This window comes from Ursus americanus, chromosome 21 (genome assembly GCF_024610735.1).
Source record: "Ursus americanus isolate L20-20 chromosome 21, mUrsAme1.1.p, whole genome shotgun sequence".
NCBI lineage: Eukaryota > Metazoa > Chordata > Mammalia > Carnivora > Ursidae > Ursus > Ursus americanus.
In genome coordinates, this window is record NC_142147.1 from 55,782,618 (window position 1) to 55,801,898 (window position 19,281).

A 19,281-nucleotide genomic window follows, 5' to 3' on the forward strand; every position below is an offset into this window, starting at 1 on the left:
CCCGAGGGGTGTCTCTCACTAGAGCAGATGTCTGAGTTCCGATTTTGTGCTCCAGTGTCAATCGCTTTCCAGGCGCCAGCTTACAGGGCTGCTCCCTCCCCTACTGTTTCTCTTCCAATATCTCCCCCAAGGTTCACGACTCCGTGGGTTCACGACTCCGCACGTCCTACCTTGCCAAAAGCAGTCGCTTTTCTGCTTGTCGAGTTCCAGATATATATTGTGACATCTCAGGCTGACTTCAGGGGTGTTCACAATGGTTTGTTAGATATCCAGCTAAGTTCAGGGGACCAGCTGAAAGGGGGTCCCCTACTCCTCTGCCATCTTGTCTCCTCCCTGTACATAGTTTTGCTTTAAATATTCCCTCTTGCTTCCCCCCACCCCCTTCCCCATTCCCACATCACACAGATGAATATGGTTACCGAAAGGTGAGCCCTACAAATGAAGCTGCTGGTATCACAGGGCAGAGGAAAGGTGCTGGGCGGCCATATACGTAGCCCAGGCGGACTAAAGCCGGTCTGACTGGCTGGACTCCAGTGCGTGTGTTTCATCCTGGGTCCACCAACTACAAGTTGCCAAAGCGAGCTGTGGAGGAGGGAGGCGTTAGAACCACATCACAGAGGTATCCACCAATCCCGTGTCTCCGAGCATGACCTGAGGATCGCCCGAGATCCTCCAAGCACCCAAACGCATTACAGCGTTAGCCTGGTATTGTCTCTCTCTCCCTATCAAATCCATGTGGAACCAGGCTTTGCAGCACAGAGTCATCAGTGAAGACTGCCCCTCCCCCTGCTGTAAAGCATGAGACTTGCAGGCACCTGGGCATTGGGAACAAGGAAGTTTTTGCCCCATTGTAACTCCAGGTTGAAGATAGATGGATCTGATTCTCTAATCCAGAAGGTGCTGAAAGAAATCCCAGAACATGACCCACACCTGACCGTTGAGAGTGACAAGATCTAAGCCGTTACCGCCCGTCTTCACGTGACTTCCTTTTCTGAATCCCCTGGAGTTATTCGTTCCCCAGGAAAGCCTGGGATCATCAAGGTGATGGTGAACTTCCTCGAGCCCTCTCCGCGATGTTCGGTGCTGGGCCAGCTGTTACCGTAGCCTCGGTTGTGCCTCTGGCTCCGTGAAACACACGCAGGTGGCTTACCCCTACGATGGATGCAATGCCTGTATCTCGAGTCTTTCCAGAGGAATGAAGGTGTGAAGGTATTCCTGAAGGAGGTGTTTATGAATGCATTCTGACCAAACTTAGAAGATCCTTGATTTGGAAAGAACCTAACCCAGAAAGAAAAGGGGGACAGAAGCGTCTGTGGTCGCACTGGCCTGTTCACCTTGCCAGCCGCCGCCCAGTTCTGGCATCCCTTGACCTGCGCGGATAGCTGCCTGGTTGGTCTCCCTCGTAGAACATTTCTCCTCCCAATCCCACGATATTTGTAGCATTCTTAAGTGCTTCAGTGAAGCCCTTATGCGATCACGTCCTTGCTCTGATTAACTTTTTAATAATTCCAACCTTACCTACGGAAAACATAACTTCAGGGTATCCTTTTCCCCGTAGAGTCCCCCTGATTTCCTTGTGACAGACAGTCCCAGAAGTCCTTAAAGCAACAACTGTAAGAATCACTTTTTTTTTTATTAAGCACTAATTTTTACATTTTTCTTCCAATCATCCTACTTTCCCCTGCCTCTTTACTGGGGTCCATTGGTTTGTCATTCTCACCAAATACGCCACATTCCCAGACATCCCCTTCAAACCTCCGTTTAATGTGCTTGTGTTTTCGCATCTCAGTGATGTCCCTGCATACGGTGTGGGCTCCTGGAGTTTCCTACAAGTTTCCTTCTGTTTCTCTCTCAAGGCCTCTTGTTCAGCTGGGTACAGGTCTTTCCTAGAGTGCCTTCATTTTCAGGCTCTCAGGGGTGGTGGCCGCCTTCAGTGAGAGTGGGTGGGGTTGTTAAAAGGAGAAATAGAGGCATACCCTTTTTTAAAAGCTAGGAAGGAACCTCAGTGTCTTGTAGCCAAGGGTTTCTCAATCTCTGTGCTATTGACACTTGGGGCCAGAAAATTCTTTGTTGTCTCAAGTGCAGCTCAAGAGAATATACTCTCGATGAGAGAGAGAGACTGTCGTGCGCATTCATAGAGTGTTAGCATCTCTACCCTCTACCCACCAAATGCCAGCACCTCCCTCCCACAATATCTCCAGGCACTGACAAATATCCCTTGCGTGCAAAATGGCCCGAGGTTGCCCCCTTTAGGGGAAAAGAAATTGAGTAGCCTGCCCGCATCAGTTTAAGGACAGATACTCTGCCCATTTCACCTGTGACTTAGAGATTCTGTAAGTGCGGTTATGAACCATGGAGCAAGATAGGAGGGGGATGTGGCCATAAATTGATGAAACCGAAGCCCATGTCTGAGGAAATGGCAATTGGGATCAAGGAGTAGGAGAAGGGCATCCTCAGGGTGGGGAGGTGTAGTGGGCCAAGCCCTGAGTCCTCACACATGTAACCAAATGTTTCTGGTTAGGAGAGAGGCTGGACTCTCTCTGATAGGCTCAGGAAATGAGTGCTCGTCTGAATTAACCAGCTAAGCTATGGATGCCTAGAGAAAACATAAGGGCCAACAGGGAAACGTGGGAGAGTTTTGTGCAGAGGATAGAACAGGGTCAGCTATGAGGCTTGGGGATACAGAGGTCAATCTGGAACACGTATTAGGAGAGGTTGAAGAGGTCAGTGTGATGGTCCAGTTAGGGGGCCGTAAGATCCACAATGTGCAGGATATGAGTGAGAAGGTACTGGCGTCCACTAGATACCTCCAATCCCAGATGAAGGAAGTCCTTGGATGAAAAGCCAAATAGATACTGGCTCAACAGCTCCTTGATGGGGCACCAAGGAGAGGCCCCAAGTTCCTCCTCCTCCATAGTCATAACCCCTATCCTCCTGCTCCTACATTCCATGCACGCCACCCATGGTGTTACATCCCCATCTCATAGATACAACCAAGCCTTAGAGTTCTATTGGTGGCGCCCCTGGTTAGGGCCATCTGGTCGACCCCCATCCTGCTGACTGTGTGGTTTCTGGGTCTGCGGGAGGGGTGGGAGTGGCCTGCGGATAGGTCTGACCCGGTGTGGCAGGGGTTTCTTTCTACTGTGCCAATCTTCTGCCAGAAGCCCCACCAGGAGTATTAGAATCACAACCCCAATGCATATCCGGACCAGATTGCCCTTGGTGTAGTGCTGCTGGGCAAGACCTGGAGGAACAAAGAGACACAGGAGCAGGTGATGAAAGCCTATCTCCAGGACCCACTTCAAGGCGCATCTTGGGTTTCCCATAGCCATTTCCCTCATCTAAGATCCTATTCTCTGCTACCTAGAATGCCAAGTTCCTTCCTAGAGGGTTCCTCCCCTCCTCACCAACGGTCAGGGCTAGATAAGCCCAATTCTCTAAATATCATTTCTTCCATAATCCACCCTCATCGGCCTCTGATACAACCCCTACACACACACACACACACACACACACAGAGACACACACACACACACACACACACACACACACACACACACACACTACCTGGCTATTTGGCTAATTGCAGCAGAAAAGACTGTTACGAGGGGTGGGGAAAGAGATGGAATTTATCTTCCCCTGATCCTTTAGAAAATCTCAGCCTTCTTATCGGATCTTATTGCCCAATTCTGAGTTCCATTTACCCTCCCCTTGACATTTTATACACCAGGACCTAAGATCATAGAGTTATAGCCTCTGTACAGAGAAAGCAATTGGCTTTAGGGGAAGACACAGGGGTGGGAAAGAAGAGGGTCCAGAGGGGACCACTTACTCACCAGTTGGAGACTCTGGCCCCTTTGGAGAGACGGTGGTAGTCCTAGAAGGCTCTGGGAATCAAAGAGGGAAAGTATAAAGGGGTAAGACCATCTCCCTTAGCCCTGTTTCTGCCCCTGTCCTGAATGCATGCACTTTGGGGGCAGAATCCCATGACTGTAAGAAGAGAATGAACCACAGAGTAGGGCTGTCTAGATTTATCTCAGCCTTCCCACCTGATCTTATTGCCCGATTCTGAGTTCCAAGTGCTGATGTTTACCCTCCCCTTGACATTTTATACACCAGGACCTAAGATCATAGAGTTATAGCCTCTGTGCAGGGAAAGCAATTGGCTTTAGGGGAAGACACAGGGGTGGGAAAGAAGAGGGTCCAGAGAGGACCACTTACTCACCAGTTGGAGACTCTGGCCCCTTTGGAGAGACGGTGGTAGTCCTAGAAGGCTCTGGGAATCAAAGAGGGAAAGTATAAAGGGCTAAGACCATCTCCCTTAGCCCTGTTTCTGCCCCTGTCCGGAATGCATGCACTTCGGGGGCAGAATCCCATGACTGTAAGAAGAGAATGAACCACAGAGTCGGGCTGTCTAGATTTGAATTCCAGATCTATCACAAATTAGATGTGGGGCCTCTGTCAATAGACTTAATATCTATGAGGCAGTTTTCCCATCTGTCCAATGAAAATTAAAATACATCACAGGTTAATGTGAAATTTAAACCAATGATAATAACAGCATAAGGCACAGCGCTTGACATATGGTAAGCACCCCGCACATGGTAGCTTCTTGTCTCATTCCGCAAGTATCTCCGGAGACTTTCCAGGTGCTCAGCCAAACACATCAGTCGGGTGTGTTTTAATATACGGTGAAAATTGCTATAATAGAGAGTCCATAGGACAGAGGAAACTATACAATCCAATGTCAGAAAAGGCTTCCCTGAGGGACTGAAGCCATGAAGAAATGGAAGGAAAAGCTGAGCCAGTGGCTTGGATGCAGAGTGAGGGGGAGATGCCTGGGATCCAGGAGAGCTTCATCTGACTCTGTGGGGCTGAGACTTGCATGAGGAATGAAGACCAGACTGGAGGGATCTTATTCCCTCCCCTGGAGGGATCAGACAGTGGCTGCTCTAAGGGCATTGCCTCTAAAGGCATTAAAGATCAAGCTGAGAACCGCAGGCTGTATCCTAAGGGTGACTGGGAACCCAGAAGGATCTTGACCAGAGCACGATGAAGAATCTCATCAGGGTCTTAGAAATTCTAGAGCTTACGGGCATCAGGAGTCTAACAGAGAGCTGGAGTCAGGTGGACCCAGTGGTGATATGGGACCTATCCTCAGGGGATCTGTCAAGGTTTCTGTCTTGAGGGAAGTGGATACTTTTTCCAGGAAAAGTGAGGGGCAAGAGAATTACAGCATGAGGGAAGTTTGTTGCACGGGACTGCAGTGGTAAGAGGAGGCGGTGAGCAATAGGGGACAAAGGTCACGCACAGAGCTCAGAGCGTAGTCAGAAGAGCAGTGAGTAGGAATGAGTGATGGTCTGCCCATCATAGCCTTGGCTCCGCCATCTTTGAAATAGCCACATGACCCAGAACGCACATCTGTCCTCACGCTCAGAGCCCACCTCTAGCCCATCCTTGATCCTCAAACCAAGGACTTTCCTTGGAAGAGTCAGGTGAGCTCCCGAAGCAGACTCAGAGCCTACAGCCTTAGACGACGAGAGAAAAACCTATCCTCACACTCCTGTCCGCTGGGCTCTGAGCGCCAGGTTACTCACCAATTGCAGAGCTCTTGTTGATGAGTGAGATGCTCCGTTTCCTGGACGCTTCTGGGAATTCTAAGCAAGAGAGTAATAAGAAAGTGGATAATGTCAGGTTGTCCCAGTGAGTCCCTACTCTGCATACTCCTTCTGAGATATCTGGGGGTCCTGGATCAAGCCCCGCATCGGGCTCCCTGCTCAGCGGGGAGTCTGCTTCTCCCTCTGCCTGCTGCTCCCCCTGCTTGTGCTCTCTCTCTCTCTTTCTCTCTCAAATAAATAAAATCTTTTCAAAAAAATGAACATAACTGGACCCCACCCCACACCTTGTGAATCAGGGACTGGGGGGGCCCAGAAACCTGGATCACCTCCAGGTGATTCTCAGGCCCCCTAAAGTTTGAGAACCACTGGCCAATGGAATCAGAGACTCAAAATTAGAGTCCGGGAAGCTATGATTTTATAAGCCTCTCAGATTATTCTTCTCCACATTAGACATTATAAACCATCAACCTAAGGCTGGATAGAAGTGGGGGTGTAGGGTAGCAACGTGATGTCTATCTGATATTATTATACCCATCTTCTTTACAGGCAGAAATAAGTGATTTTTAAATAAATCAAATTTGTGAAAGAGACAGTGAATTAAATTGAGAAATCTAGATAAAGGAGAGAAAGAAAAGAAGGGGTCTGTGGGTCTATACCCCCAGATACCGGGATGAATCCTCCAGAATTTACCTGTCACAGAGGAAGGGGGTTCTGCGGATAACCAGCGGGGGGTCCCAGAGGTCCCTGGGAAATCAGAAAAAGAGAGTTCTGTGCTCGGTTAGCTATGGATCCTGAGCAAATGATAAAGCATTTCGTCGACCCAGTTTCCTCCCTGCTTTTCAAACTTCAGTTCTGTCCCTTTTTCTAGATCTCTGCGACCTGTACCTTACTTTGTCCCCAGGAGCAAAACTGGCTCTCAAGTCCTGGAAAGCAGACGAGGAGGCAGAAGCCGTGGGATACGTGTAGGGAGAAAGGGTCTTGCCTATGGAACAAAACACAATCCCTTTCCACCCCCAGCACCCCAGCTTTGTAGCTGCACCAGCCTGCCAACCTCTGTTCACCCCAGGACATTTGCTCATACGATCCCGCACGCCGACTGGCCATCCCACTGCTCCACCCACCTGGTTACCTCTCACTCTGCCTAGATCCAGGTCAAGCACTGACTGCTCAGAGAAGTGTTCCCAAACTGCCTCCCCTTCTGGGTTCTAAAAGCACTGTGTACTTCTAATTCATAGTGCTTGTCACAGCGAGCACTGTGCAGGTGTCGGATGCGTCTTCAAGACTGCTTGCTCTAATTACTACATGTATGTATTACGTGTGTATGCGTAATACGTGTGTGTGTGTGTGTGTATGTGTGTGTAAAGAAAAGATACCTTAGAGAGAGTTTCAAGCAGTCCCCAGCAAAACACGGCCACAGCATAGACATTTTTGAAATATGTTCAATGAAAGAAGCAATAAATGAGCAGGGACCCCAAAAAAGACAAATCTCCAAAGGCAGGAAGATTAGTGGTTTCCTTGGGCTGGAGGGAGGAGGAGGGAGCGGCTGCATATAGACACGAGAGATGTGATAGGGTGGTGGAAATGTTCTATAACGGGATTGTGGTGGTGACCACACAACTCTAAATTTACTAAAAACCACTGCATTGTACAATTAGAGCAGGTGACTATGCATTAAGCTCCTACTGTATGCCAGGAACTAGTGTCTGTGCTGGGGATACAGTAGGAAAGAAAACAGACAGAAATGTCTGTCTTTCCAGAGCTTACATTCCAGGATGCAGGGGGCAGACAGGTGATAAACACCATAAATCAGTGCAATGAATGCACAGGGGTAGGTGCTATGCAGAAAAATTAGGCAGAGAAGGCAGCAGATAGCATCAGAGAGGCAAGAATGTGACCTTTGATTGAGGCCTGAAGGAAGCAATGGATTGCGCCTTGAGATCTGGAGAGAGCATCCCGGCAAGTGCAAGGTCCCCGAGGGCGTAGCGAGCCTGCATATCCAAGGAAAAGCAAGACGGGATGTAGTCAGTAACATTGTAACCACCTTGTATGGTCACAGATGGTAACTAGACGTATCCATGGTGACCATCCCATCATGTATGTAAATATCAAATCGCTACGTTGTACACCAGACGCTAATACTACATTGTCAATTAGTCTTCCATTTCAAAGGGGCGGGGCAAGATGCCCATGTATGTAGGGCGGAGTGGATGAGGGCAGAGCAGCAGGTCAGGTGATCAGACAGGTAAAGGAGGGCCTTGCTGAGGAGAGAGGAGGGAGGGCTATGGGCTTTGCACAAAATCATCTGATTTCAACAACCTGCTCTAAAAGGAGTCCTCTTGCCATAGTTTTGCAAACATTGTAAAGGGGCAAAGGTGTGAAGTCTTGCAAACTTGCAAGCAGTAGATAAAGAAGTCCTGGAGATTAACGCATAGCATATTGTCATTAGCACTACATTACAGACTTGAACGTTGCTAAGAGACCAGGTCTTTAGTTTTCTCACCACAAAAAAGCAATGGCAATTATGTAATGGGACGGAGGTGTTCGCTAATGCCACAGGGGTAAGCGTGCTGCCGTATATAAATGGATCAAATCAACACGTGCTACATCTTAAACTTACACAATGTTATATACCAATTAGATTTCAATTAATTTTAACAGTTAAAGGGAACAAAGGTGGGCACAGACCAGTATGGAGTAACCCAGGTCTAGGATGGTGGAGCTATGGGGGTGCTGAGAAGTTGTCGGATTAGGGACAGGTTTGGAAGATATGGTAGGAAGCATGAGGGGCAAAGACACCAAGGTTTACAAGGAAATGCCTCTGAGTATTACAGCGGAAAAATGTATGTGTCTTTTTTGAATTTTCATGTTATTGTTAAATGTACGTTAAATATACCGTCTTAAACATTTATTTTAAGTGCACAGTTCAGTAGTATTACGTGCATTCACACCGTGGTGCAGGGAATCTCAGAACTTTTTCACCTGCAAAACTGAAATTCTGCGTCCATTGAACACTAACTCCCCTGCTCCCCTCCCTTGGCCTTTGGCAAACCCCTTTCCACTCTCTGCCTCTATGATTTTGACGACTTTCAAATGTCTTCCGTGAGCGGAATCAGACAGTTTATGGCCTTTTGTGACTGGCTTATTTTACGTACTGTAACGTCCTCCAGGTTCATCCGTACTAGAGCACAAGCCTTCCTTTTTAGGGCTGCATAATACTCCATCCTGTGTATGCACCATATTTTTTTTTTCTAATAAGAGCTTTATTCAAGTCATTGTTTTTTGTTTTTGTTTTTTACTGTGTTGGTGACCACACGGTACATCATTAGTTTTTGATGTAGGGTTCCGTGATCGTTTGCGTGTAACACCCAGGGCTCACTGAGGTTATATGCCACATTTTCTTTATGAACCGTGCCGTCCTCTTTTGAAAGAGGCATGCTTTAAGAATGAACAACTGAGGGGCGCCTGGGTGGCACAGCGGTTAAGCGTCTGCCTTCGGCTCAGGGCGTGATCCCGGTGTTGTGGGATCGAGCCCCACATCAGGCTCCTTTGCTGAGAGCCTGCTTCTTCCTCTCCCACTCCCCCTGCTTGTGTTCCCTCTCTTGCTGGCTGTCTCTCTCTCTGTCAAATAAATAAATAAAATCTTTAAAAAAAAAATTAAAAAAAAAAAAAAAGAATGAAAGACTGAGAGCTGCTACAATGTAACCAAACCTCAAACCCAGGCGTCTGGGTGAAACAAGCCGGTCACAAAAGACCACATATTCTAGGACTCCATATATATGAAATTCCCCCCAAAGAGGCCAATTTTTTATAGAAATAGAAAGTAGTTCGTGATTGAATGGAAAATGACGACAAACAGGCCCCAGAGATCCTTCAGGGGTGATGGAGGTGGGCTAACTGGGTTCACTGGCTAGATTTCAATGAAAATAAGTCTGAATACAAGTACATTTGCTTTTACCCTATACTATGCTAATCCACTGGGGACCAAAACGATAAGAATTTTCCCTTTGCTAATGGAGAGAGTTATTAGTCTTTTGTATATTGGGGCATTTCTTTTTTTTTTTAAGATTTTTTTTTAATTTTAGAGAGTGCGTGAGCAGGGTGGGGAGGAGCAAAGCAGGAGGGAGGGGAAGAGGGAAAGAATCTCAAGCAGACTCCATGCCGAGCACAGAGCCCCAGGCAGGGCTCCATCTCATGACCCTGAGACCATGACCTGAGCCAAAACCAAGAGTCTGACGGTGAACCGATGAGCCCCCAGGTGCCCCCATTGAGGTATTTTCAGTAATCAGTTGCTGGGGCACTTCACTGACTTAGTAGGATGAGCACGCCACTCTTGATCTCAGGGTCATGAGTTTGAGCCCCATCATGGGTGTAGAGATTATAAAAAATAAAGAAACTTCGGGGCCCCTGGGTGGTGCAGTGGTTTGAGCATCTGACTCGTGGTTTCAGCTCAAGTCATGCTGGGATCAGCCCTCCACATCGGGCTCCACGTTCAGCACGGAGTCCGCTAAAGTTCCTCTGCCCCTCCCTGTATGCTCGCTCGCTCTCTCTCTCTCTCTCTCTCTCTCTCTCGGTGTCTCTCAAGTAAATAAATAAATCTTTTAAAAAATAAAACAAACTTTAAATAATTCGGTTGCTTTAATACTTGTGAAGGCACATGACCGTAAAACAATGGTGAAGGGAACACATCAATAATGGTTTTAAATTACATCAGTTGATGTGACGGATTTAGCAGCAAGCTTTGCTGTGGAGATACTTTGCGCTTAGACTGTTAAAAATAAGAAAGACTGCGTGTGTGTTAGTGGTGAAAAGGGAGTCAAAGTTTCCTTGCTGTTCTAGTGGCATTTTTTAAGTAATTTCCATAAGTTTTTTGCTGCTGTTTGTTTGTTTGAAACCTAGGCGAGACACAAGGCATTATCACTGGTATTAAGAAATATTTTTTATTTCTTATTTCTTTTCTTTTTCTATATCCTCTGTAGTAGATAGAATAACAGCGTCCCAGCTATGCTCATGTCCTAATCCCCAGGCCCTGAGAATATGGCACCTTAAGTGGTAAATGGGAGGATGTCGGGGTGGAGAGAGCATCCTAGACTATCCAGGTGGGCCCAGTGTCACCACAGGGCCCTTAAAGGTGGAAGCAGGGGGCAGGGAGGCAGAAGAGCCTAAGACAGAGACTGAAGATGTCACACTGCTGGCTTTCACGATAAAGGAAGGGACCACGGGAGCCAAGGGATGCAGGCACCTCTAAAAGCTGGAAAAAGCACAGGACAGATTGTCCCCTGCGGCCTCCCGAAGGAACGCAGCCCAGCTGCGGCCTTTGTTTTGTCCCAGTGAGACCCATTTGGTACCTGACCTCCGGAAATGTAATAAGACATTGATGGTTGTGGAAGCCACTGGATTACTGGTGATTTGTGACAGCGGCACTAAGACACTAATACACCCTCCAGGGCCTCAGGCGTCTCCTGGCCTCCCACCTCCTTCACACCTGTCCCCCACCCCCCACCCCCGCCCTGGAACTTCCACCAGAGTGGCAAGAGCTGAAGGAGACAGGCTTGGTCTGCAGCTCGCTCACCTGTGACCACAAGCTCCAGGGGGTCGCTGGGGGCCGACCACAGGTACGGCAACTTGCTGGAAAAGCTGTAGCATCGGTAGGTTCCACTATGGGCAACAGTCACTGCGGTGATGGGGAAATCAGCCCAGTACTGCTTCTCGGATCCCTTCTGGGGCGCAGCGGCCCCCTCCTTGTACAGAGCAAATTGGTCAAAACTGTATTGGCTCCGACACTGGAGAGTGACTTCTGTTCCTGGGGACACAGCCGGGCTGGGCTGGGCTGAGAGCGAGGGCTTGTTGGCATAAACTCCTGGGAGAAAAGACAGCTCTGGTGTTAGAGACCCTGGCCGGCGTGTTGGCCGTGGGGGTGGGAAGGTCCCCCCACCTCCTAAGAGCTAAGGAACTTTCCAGGCATATCTATCCTAGCGAACCCACTCACTCTGCCACCAGCACACAAAAGGGTGAAGGGAGCGTAGCCAGGATCACAGTGCCCGGGGCTCAAATCCTGGGCCTGTGCCTTAAGGGCTGCGTGATCCTGGAGAGAGATCTCCCCTTCTATCAGTGCCTCGCTGTTCTCTACTGTAAATAGCAGCTAATGAATCGTTGAACACCATCAACAACCGATAATGTACTATAGGTTGGCTGATTGAATTTAAATTTAAAGAAACAGGAAAAAGAAAATGGGAACGGCTGAATGAAGCAACTTAGCAGAGCTGCCGAATACACAGGGCGCTCCGAAACTACGATGGTAGTAACGAAAGAGCTTACTATTTCAATGCAATTTTTAAACCAAAATTAATGCAAAGAATTCATACTGAACAAAATATTTATTTATTTATTTATTTATTTATTTATTTATTTTTAAATTACGTGCAGTTAGCCGCTGTATAGTACATCATTAGTCTTTGATGTAGTGTGTTCAACATTCATCGGTTACGGATAACACCCGGAGCACATTCTAAACAAAACAGACTCAACTGTGCCTCGTGGAGAAGCAAAAGGCTCAAAACACTTTTACGTATGTTTGTGCGTAATTTTTTCCACGCTCTTAACATAGTTGGAAAAAATCGAAAAACTTTAAAGTAGGCTATTAAAACTCACAAATTATTTTAAGTTTATTTTATTTATACCAAAAAAAATTTATTTTAAAGAATTCATTATCCTCTTACTCTCTTGGCTTTAGGGAAACAAACTCATCACTGATATTTGCAACACCTGTTTGGAAAATAAGCATTTGAAAATGCATTGGAAATAAAAGCACAAGCTGAGAACATTTTATTCCATCAAAAAAATTTTCTTAAGGCATTAGAATGTGGAGAGAGGGTATACATGTTGCCCTTTGCATCTGGCTCAGATGCGGCCTGAAAGGGCGCTGCCTCGCACTGTCTTTACTTAAAAGTGTGATGTTTTGTTCAGCGTGGATGTTCTCGCATTGATTTTCATTGTGTTAGAAAGATACTGCATTGACATATCACTAACGGGGATCCCTGCGGTTTGGGGCACCTCGCCTAAAAGTAGCTCGCACTTTACTCCCCACCCCAATCCCAGCCCCTGGGTCTCGGGGTTCGCTGTCATCATCATCCCCCTCCTCGCCCTCCTGGGGCCCCCAGGCCGCAGGTGCAGCCGCCCCCCACGCCCCTCCAGGCACCTGTAGCGACCAGCTCCAGCCGGTCGCTGGGGGGAGACCAGCGGCTCCCGTTCTGGTAGGAGCAGCGGTAGCAGCCCGCAAAACGTTCCTCCATGGCCGGGATGAAGAGGACGGGCTGATCCTGGTAAATCCCAGACCTCAGCTTTTCCAGGCGGTACAAGTCCGCGCCCGGAGGCCCCTGGCAGCGGATGGTCACCTGCGTCTTCAGGGGCACTAGGGAGCCAGGCAGGGCCTGGAGGGAGGGCTTGGGCAGCAGGCCTGGGAGGGAAGTGGAGCCTGGTAGAGGGCAGCTTGCAAACACACCTCTCCTCCCGGGGAGCCCCCACTCCCCACCCGCTGAGCCCAGAGGAGAGCCCCAGGACTGCGGGGGGAGGACTCACCTGGCTGAGCTGGAATCATCTGCTGCAGACACAGCCCTGAGCAGAGAAGAAAAGCACCAAAGCCTAACATAATATAATAAAATAATATTATTATTTAAAAAAAAAGAAAAGCACCAAAGGCTAGGACCTCCCGGAGCCCACACTCCTGCCTGCAGGGCAGGTGGGGAAACATTTGCAGACAATAGCTTTCTCTTGTCCTCATTTTTTTTAAAGGACACGCGCTCACTGAAGTGCCAGAAGCAGCCGCCCTAAAAGGTGATACCATTTATCGGAAACAGCTCGGCTCGGCTTGCTAGGTCTGTCCGCCCTGACACAGAGCTAATTAGCGGTTGCCGGGGGCGGGGGAAGGAGGATGGAGAATCGATTGTCAAGGCTACGGTTTCTTTTTGGAGTGGCCACGGTGTCCTGGAACAACAGAGGCGACGGTTGTATGCCTTGTGAATGTACGAAATGTCACTAATGATACATTGGATGTTAAGTGTGTTATTCTACCACTTTTTAAAAAAAGCCAGCCAGGGATTCCTTGCCCCCGTCCCCATGCACACACTTTGCACGACTGTAAAGAGAATTATCTCCTTCTGAAAAGGGGGCTGTGTGCGGGGTGTGGGTCTCTCCCCCCCCCCAGCTTTATCAAGATATAATTGGTGCACAACCCTGTGTAAATTTAAGGGGTGTGTGTTGATTTGATATTTCTGTATCACAACATGATTTCACATAAGTACCGTTTCTTTTTTGTGGTGAGAACATTTAGAATGTTGTGCAACGAGGTGTTATTGGCTATAATCACCGTGCTATGGGGGCGCCTGGGTGGCTCAGTTGGTGAAGCGTCTGCCTTGAGCTCTGATCGTGATCCCAGGGTCCTGGGATCGAGTCCCGCATCGGGCTCCCTGCTCAGCGGGGAGTCTGCTTCTCCCTCTCCCTCTGCCCCTCCCCCAGTTCATGCATGCTCTCTCCCTCTCTCTCAAATACATAAATAAAATCTTTAAAAAAAGAAATCACCATGCCGTACATTAGATCTGGACGGGATCTATTGCATTGTATCCTGTCTAGAGATCACCAGCGGTGTTAATCATGGATTTCCCGCTGTTTTAACTTTCTGTTTAGACCAATATTCTGTAATTACATATTATGACTATGCAAATGTTATTCATACCTGAGGAGTGTAACACTGTACCTGTGTATTTTTCCTGTTTCTTGTCCCTAGAATCAATATTTGGCTGAGTGCCATCTGCATACTTTTTTTTGTTATTTTTTTTTTCTTTTTTTTTTTTAAGATTTTATTTATTTATTTGACAGAGATAGAGACAGCCAGCGAGAGAGGGAACACAAGCAGGGGGAGTGGGAGAGGAAGAAGCAGGCTCCCAGCGGAGGAGCCTGATGTGGGGCTCGATCCCAGAACGCCGGGATCACGCCCTGAGCCGAAGGCAGGCGCTTAACCGCTGTACCACCCAGGCGCCCCAGAAAAGTTATTTTTTTCTTACTCATCTGCATACTTTTCCTTGACCCTGTGTCTAATTCTTTCCTCAGTTCCAAATACCGCCCTGTGTAATTTCACACACCGCTCAAACTGCATAATCGATAAATCCCACTCTCTCCCTTGGAGGTGCTTTTTGCCGTCTACCTTCTCTAGGTTCAACAACTGCCTTCTTTCTCTCAAGCCGACATTTTTTTTAATTCTGTTCAGTGAGCCAACATATGGCACATCAGTAGTTTCCTTAACCTTTTTGCTGGGTTGGTAGCTTTACCTGTTTTAGTCTCGCTAGGGTTGCCAGATTTAGCAAATAAAAACCTAGGACTCCCACTTAAATATAAATTTCAGATAAGCAATGAAATCTAAATTTTTTGCAGAGTATGACCCTTGAGTTTTAATGGGATATACTAGGCTTAAAAAATCGTTGCTTGTTTATCTGAAATTAAATTTCACTGAGCATGCTGTATTTTACCTGGTAGCTTTTATCCTTACACACACACACACACACACACTAGAAGGAGGAGTTACTGTCTCCATGATAAACATAAGGAAACTGAACAGAGAGGCTAAGCAGTTTCTTTCAGCTCACACAGCTAAGAAGTTGCTGAACCTGGATCATCCCTGACTCCGGGGCTCAGGGGGGACACACTTGTCTCCAACCCCCTCCGAACCTCTGTCTACACCAGGTTCCGCTCCCTGTACGCAAGCTCTACCCGCATCTTTGTCCACTGCCCAACACAGCCCCACCTTGGTCCTTTCGTGGGTTTCCGTCCAGCCTTGTAACGTGATGGAAATACTGGTGCCACTCTGAGCCCTTCCTGGATGGGCGTGAATCGCCACAGTCCTTCTGGTTAGGGCCCATTACTAGCCCCATTTCATAGATCAGACTTTGGAGACCATCCTGTCTGCCATCCTACAGCTGGTGGGAGGTAGACTCCAACGCCAGCGGCATATGCTAGTGATAAAGAATGTGAACTTGGCATTAAACTCTTGAGTTTATCCGAGCCCCAGAGGTGTGACTTAAACAAGTTCCTCAATCCCTCCGGGCCTCAGCTCTCTCCTCTGTAAAATGGGAGTATGAATAGGCCGTTCTGGTAATTGAGCAAGGGGCCGCTAGCCAACACAGAGTCGTGTCTAGCCCCCAGCAAGTGCCGCACGAGCGCGTGTGAGTGAATGACTGACGGGTGGTTTGTGCTCGTGGCGTGTTTTCTTATCCCCATAGCACAGCTCTTCCTTCCTGCTTGGCCCCCGGGAGCGTCCGTCCTTCTGCATAAATAAGGGAACTGTGCAGGCAGTAAGCACACGTAATCCCACCACCGGTCCCGCTAGGAGAGGCTCTGCTCCAGCCTTGCTGAGGAATCACTGACAGAGAGACACTGTGCGTCTAGGGCGCACAACGTGATGATCTGACGGACGGACACACTGTGAAATGACCACCGCAGTCACAAACCCGTCCACTGCGCACTTCGGTTGTTCTGATGTGTGGTTTGGTGAAAATGCTTAAGATCTCTCAGCAAATTTCCAAAGTATTATTGCCTGAAATCACCGTGTTGTGCCTTCAATCTCCAGAACTTGCTCCTCTTATAACTAGAAGCTTGTACTCTGTGCACCTATCTCCCCGTTCCCCCCACCCCCAGCCCCTGGCAGCCACCACTCTACCCTCTGCCTCAACGAGTTCGACTTTTCTAGATTCCACATATAAGTGAGATCGTGCAGGGTTTTCTTTCTGTGTCTAACTTATTTCACTTAGCGTGGTGGCCTCACGGTCCACGCGTCTTGTTGCAAAGGGCGGGATTATTTGTTCCTGTGCCGTGAGGTGTGCTGATGTCACCAAGTCCACATAAAAAATGAATGGATGGATGGAAGGAAGGAAAGGAAGGAAGGAAAGGAGAGAGAGAGAGAGAGAGAGAGAGAGAGAGAAAGAAAGAAAGATAGATAGATGTATAGAGACAAAGTTGCAGCCAAAACTAGAAGACCCGTTTATTTCCCAACCCAGCCAAGAAGAGAATAGAACAGACTAGCAGAGAAACACCACCTCCCTGGGTCCCAGTTTTCCCAGCCAACAAGTGAAGGGGCTCTCATAGGTGCGATTGCCCTGAAATTCATTTCTGATGCAATTTTTTTGAACATTCCTAGTCTCCTGGCCCACTGCCTATCCTCCAGCGTTTCCCAGATCAACCCCCGGGACTCACCCAGACAGAGAAGGGCGGGCAGGGATGGGGCCATGGTTCCTCGGCCCGTCCAGAGCTCTGTAGCCCAGGCGCGAAGCTGCGGGGGCTGGAGCAGAGTCACCGGATGTGACAAGGCTACGGCACCCCGTCCTCCCTTTCCCCATCAGCCTGGCTTTTCCTCAGTGAGGCTCGTCAAGCTGGAGCCACTCCCCCAGCAGGATGACTTGCACACAAGCTCACAGAAGCTCGGGTATCTCGTGTCACCAGCCCAGGGTCGCACCACGGCTGCCTTTTGAGGCAGAGATGGAATAGTATCTGATGGATCTCATTAACAGAACGCTTTCACGGAGCTTTCCTTTGGAGGGGTGACGTTGAGGTCGTAAGAAATATTCATGCAAGAGTAGCATGTTCAGTGCACCCCAAAGCCTTGATGAGGCCAAGAGCTTGGCATTGCCATGTAAGCGGGAAGTGACTGGTGTGGCTGGAATCGGGGAGCATGAAGCTGGGACTGAAGAGATTATACAGTCAGATCGGGGTGTCCTGACCTTGGCACTGTTGACCTTTGGAACCCGGTGACTGTTGCAGTGGGGACAGGCTGCCCTGTGCCTCTCGAAGGCTCGTGGCCCATGGAACACCACTGGGTTAGGTCGTTCAGGGATTCCGTGGGCAAGATAAACCTGGGTGCACAAATCTGTCTTTGGAATCCTACTCACTTTTCAGGCACTATTTTGTTTGACCCTCGCACAAGGCTGAGAAACAGGTGCAGCTTTAGACCCATCCAGATGGGAAAACCTGAACTTACAAGAACACGTATTTTTCTAGCTGGAGCTTGGGTGCTGGGAGCTGAGTCATCCATTTGCTCTGGCTTAGCCCACGCGCACCTAGGCAATCCCTCTCTTCTGCGATGTGTCTCCGCCCTGTGGTTCTCATTTCGGTTCTCCACCTCCAAGGAGCAGCTCCGAAACAGTCCATGCGAATTCGTTCATCTCCGCAAAACTTTCTCTTGCAAACCGTATATCGTGTCGTAAATTGTGGAATGCCGCGGAAGTCCTTCGTCTTTCAGTTGCACGCTCCACGTTTCCAGACCATCCATATGTCTGCGGAATAGTTACTTAATACATTAATCTTCCCACTCTCTCAATAACGGACAGCTACATTGTGCCCAAATATCTCCACTGAACACAACACTGAGCTAAGAATCACTCTACACGCACCCCTCTGGTCGTACGTGAGAATATCTTTATAAGATGGATCCAGCCATTTCTGAGTTCTCTATCCTGTTCCATTGATCTATGTGTGTGTTTTTGTGCCAGTACCATACTGTCTGGATGATTACAGCTTTGTAATAGAGCTTGAAGTCCAGAATTGTGATGCCACCACCTTTGGTTTTCTTTTTCAACATTCCTTTGGCTATTTGGGGTCTTTTCGGGTTCCATACAAATCTTAGGATTGTTTGCTCCAGCTCTGTGAAAAAAGTTGATGGTATTTTGATAGGGATTGCATTAAATGTGTAGATTGCTCTAGATAGCATAGACATTTTAACAATATCTGTTCTTCCAATCCGTGAGCATGGAATGTTTTTCCATCTCCTTGTGTCTTCCTCAGTTTCTTTCGTGAGCATTCTGTAGTTTTCTGAATACAGATTCTTTGCCTCTTTGGTTAGATTTATTCCTAGGTATCTTATGGTTTGGGGTGCAATTGTAAATGGGATCGACTCCTTCATTTCTCTTTCTTCTGTCTCATTGTTGGTGTATAGAAATGCACCTGATTTCTGTGCACTGATTTTATGTCCTGCCACTTTGCTGAGTTCCTGTGTGAGTTCTAGCAGTTTTGGGGTGCAGTCTTTTGGGTTTTCCACATAGAGTATCATGTCAGCTGCAAAGAGTGAGAATTTGACTACTTCTTTGCCAATTCGGATGCCTTTTATTTCTTTTTATTGTCTGATGGCTGAGGCTAGGACTTCTATTATGTTGAACAGCAGTGGTGAGAGTGGACATCGTTGCCATGTTCCTGACCTTAGGGAGAAAGCTCTCAGTTTTTCCCCATTGAGAATGATATTTTCTGTGGGTTTTTCATAGATGGCTTTTATGATATTGAGGTATGTTCCCTCTATCCCTACACTGTGAAGAGTTTTAATCAAGAAAGCATGCTATACTTTGTCAAATGCTTTTCCTTTATCTATTGAGAGGATCATATGGTTCTTTTCCTTTCTTTTATCGATGTAGTGTATCACACTGATTGATTTGCAGATGTCAAACCACCTTTGCAGCCCAGGAATAAATCCCACTTTGTCCTGGTGAATAATCCTTTTAATGTCCTGTTGGATCCTATTGGCTAGTATTTTGGTGAGAATTTTTGCATCAGTGTTCATCAAGGATATTCGTCTATAATTGTCATTTTTGGTGGGATCTTTGTCTGCTTTTGGGATCAAGGTAATGCTGGCCTC

General features: G+C 47.9%; 2 protein-coding genes across 2 annotated transcripts in view; one reads left to right on the forward strand and one right to left on the reverse strand.

The window, feature by feature from the left end:
- Positions 1 to 957, forward strand: part of LOC123787021 (NACHT, LRR and PYD domains-containing protein 7-like) — a 41,225-nt gene extending 40,268 nt beyond the window's left edge. Inside the window, 1 exon segment of the mRNA XM_087853399.1 lies at positions 861 to 957. Within this exon segment, the coding sequence (XP_087709525.1) occupies positions 861 to 957 (97 nt within the window).
- Positions 914 to 16,964, reverse strand: GP6 (glycoprotein VI platelet). The gene is made up of 8 exons (XM_087871033.1): positions 16,857 to 16,964; positions 13,194 to 13,256; positions 12,814 to 13,071; positions 11,188 to 11,475; positions 6,309 to 6,362; positions 5,598 to 5,657; positions 4,226 to 4,276; positions 914 to 3,244 (listed from the first exon to the last, which is right to left on the reverse strand). The coding sequence occupies exons 1-8, from the start codon at positions 16,888 to 16,890 to the stop codon at positions 3,009 to 3,011; spliced, it is 1,044 nt and encodes a 347-aa protein (XP_087727159.1). The 5' UTR covers positions 16,891 to 16,964; the 3' UTR covers positions 914 to 3,008.
- Positions 16,965 to 19,281: the final 2,317 nt, after the last annotated feature.

Excerpts from the sequence above, each read along its gene's own strand:
- GP6 (XM_087871033.1), bottom strand. The coding sequence starts at position 16,890 with ATGGCCCCATCCCTGCCCGCCCTTCTCTGTCTGG. Across the intron at positions 13,257-16,856 it reads GCCCGCCCTTCTCTGTCTGG|GCTTTGGTGCTTTTCTTCTC; the intron begins GTGAGTCCCGGG and ends ATATTATGTTAG. Across the intron at positions 6,363-11,187 it reads CCTGGAGCTTGTGGTCACAG|GGACCTCTGGGACCCCCCGC; the intron begins GTGAGCGAGCTG and ends CTGATTTCCCAG.